The sequence below is a fragment of the Vitis riparia genome, unplaced genomic scaffold (genome assembly GCF_004353265.1).
Source record: "Vitis riparia cultivar Riparia Gloire de Montpellier isolate 1030 unplaced genomic scaffold, EGFV_Vit.rip_1.0 scaffold689_pilon_pilon, whole genome shotgun sequence".
NCBI classification, from domain to species: domain Eukaryota; kingdom Viridiplantae; phylum Streptophyta; class Magnoliopsida; order Vitales; family Vitaceae; genus Vitis; species Vitis riparia.
In genome coordinates this window covers 104,308-106,115 of record NW_023269735.1, presented here as the reverse complement: position 1 = coordinate 106,115, position 1,808 = coordinate 104,308, and the positions used below count along the sequence as shown (strand labels likewise).

Below are 1,808 nucleotides of genomic sequence, written 5' to 3'. Positions count from 1 at the left end.
AAAATTGATAGCAACATCTTTGAAAAAACGGGGTAGAAAGAAGAAGCAAAAGCAAAGCACAGCATCTGTCGTTGACTGAAAAAAAGCAAAGCACAGCATCTGTCGTTGACTGAAAAAAAAAACGGGTAGGAAGAAGCAAAGCACAGCAGCAAAGAAGACCTTTGAAAAAACGGGGTAGAAAGAGCCATCTGTCGTTCACAGATTACGACAGATTACTATATATATCCCCACTAATATATATCCACTACCCAAACAAACATCTGCGCTTCATGGACAGACAACAACAACGGTATGCTGAGCTGAGAAAGCTTTTATTATTGAATTTCAGTAATTACTTGTTGATTAAACACTCAAAGTAATTTCATTTTTTGGCATCACAGTGAGCAAGAGCAAGGATTAAATTCCTCCATAGAGCAAGATCAAGGATCAAGTGAATCCCTTGAGATCCAAGTTTTTTTCGGCTATCTTTCAATTTTGGGTGTTCTCCTCGCAGTAAAGTATCAAGGCGGCGTTAGCGTTTCCCTGTTCGAAGAACATAAAAAGATTATATATATTTTTGTTATTGTTATTTCAATCTATGTTGCAACGATTATTGTTGGTAAAAAGCTTGGGACGAAGGCTATTGAGCCCATTCGACTCCTCGCTGCCACAATTGCTCCAATCTTACTCTTCTTTATTTTAGTTCCAGAATTAGGATGGCCGGCGTTTGGATTATGGGTCATCCTTGCAGCAAAAATGGCATGGGACTACTTACAACAATTATATCATTCGCTTGGTTCATGGGTCATCATTGCAGCAAAAAAGGCATGGGACTGCGTACGGCCTTCTCAAAACAATCCAAGTGATACTGATCAACAGCCTTGTGGAGATCTTTCTCAAAACACTCCAAGTGATACTGATCAACAGCCTTGTGGAGATCTTGTGTAATACCCATTTCAATTTCTACTGCTCTGGCGGATGTCAATCCATTAAAACAAAAATAGAAGATCAGCAAATAAAAAACGGTCACTGAGCAGAAATTTTTTTTGAAACAGGAATAAGAAATCATCTGAGCTCATCATCAACTCCAACCGCTCTTCTTTCTCCTCAACAGAAACTATCCGTCTCAAAGTTTTCTAACTTTATACTAAACAAAATAAAGGTAAGACAGATTTGCACATCAACACTAAACAATAGATGTGTCTTCAAATTAACAACTAAGCAGCAGAAATTTTCAAGCCTCTAAAAAGAGCATCATCAGCCTAAACCCCCCCGAAAAACCATTGCAATATTCCAAAGAAATTTACTTTTTCTTTCTTTCCTAAACTTTGAAGACAACCAGACAAAGGTCCCCAATTTCAGCAATCAAAACCAACAAAACTCAGTATACTCTAGCCCAATTTCGAAAACCCCACACTGAAAATGAGATTGACTGGCCGGAGATCATGAGAGATCGCCGTCGGCGAGACATTGAGAGAAAGATCGAGGTTGGCTGTGGGAGGGAGTGTTAAGGCTGTTGACCAGTCTCTCAAGTCTCTTTTAACGCGGTCCCTCAGCGACGAAATGAGGCCAAGCCAAGCCTACTACAACCTAAAAGGACAGTGGTTCTAGATGTTAAAAAAACTAAAGTAGAAACAATAAATAAATAAAATAATTCTGATTTAATTACGGTTAAGGTAATTAAATTTCAAGTTTAATTTTGGAAATAATTTATGATGGATTTTTAGGTTCCATTTAGTTGGTCGGATTGGCAAATAGGAATTGTATTTCTAAAAAAATTTACCTAAAAAATATATCTAACCAGATTTAATGATTTAAACTCTTACGTT

At 37.5% G+C, this 1,808-nt stretch overlaps 1 protein-coding gene across 1 annotated transcript; it reads left to right on the top strand.

The window, feature by feature from the left end:
• Positions 1-269: 269 nt before the first annotated feature.
• On the top strand, positions 270-1,050 carry LOC117910271. The gene is made up of 2 exons (XM_034824354.1): positions 270-289; positions 381-1,050. Exons 1-2 carry the CDS (start codon positions 270-272, stop codon positions 925-927), a joined length of 567 nt encoding a protein of 188 aa, XP_034680245.1. The 3' UTR covers positions 928-1,050.
• The last annotated feature ends 758 nt before the right edge of the window (positions 1,051-1,808 follow it).

What these genes read in the sequence shown, in the direction of transcription:
- LOC117910271 (XM_034824354.1), top strand. Translation starts at nt 270, where the DNA reads ATGGACAGACAACAACAACG. An exon ending in ATGGACAGACAACAACAACG is followed by an intron (nt 290 to 380) that starts GTATGCTGAGCT and finishes TTGGCATCACAG; the next exon opens with TGAGCAAGAGCAAGGATTAA.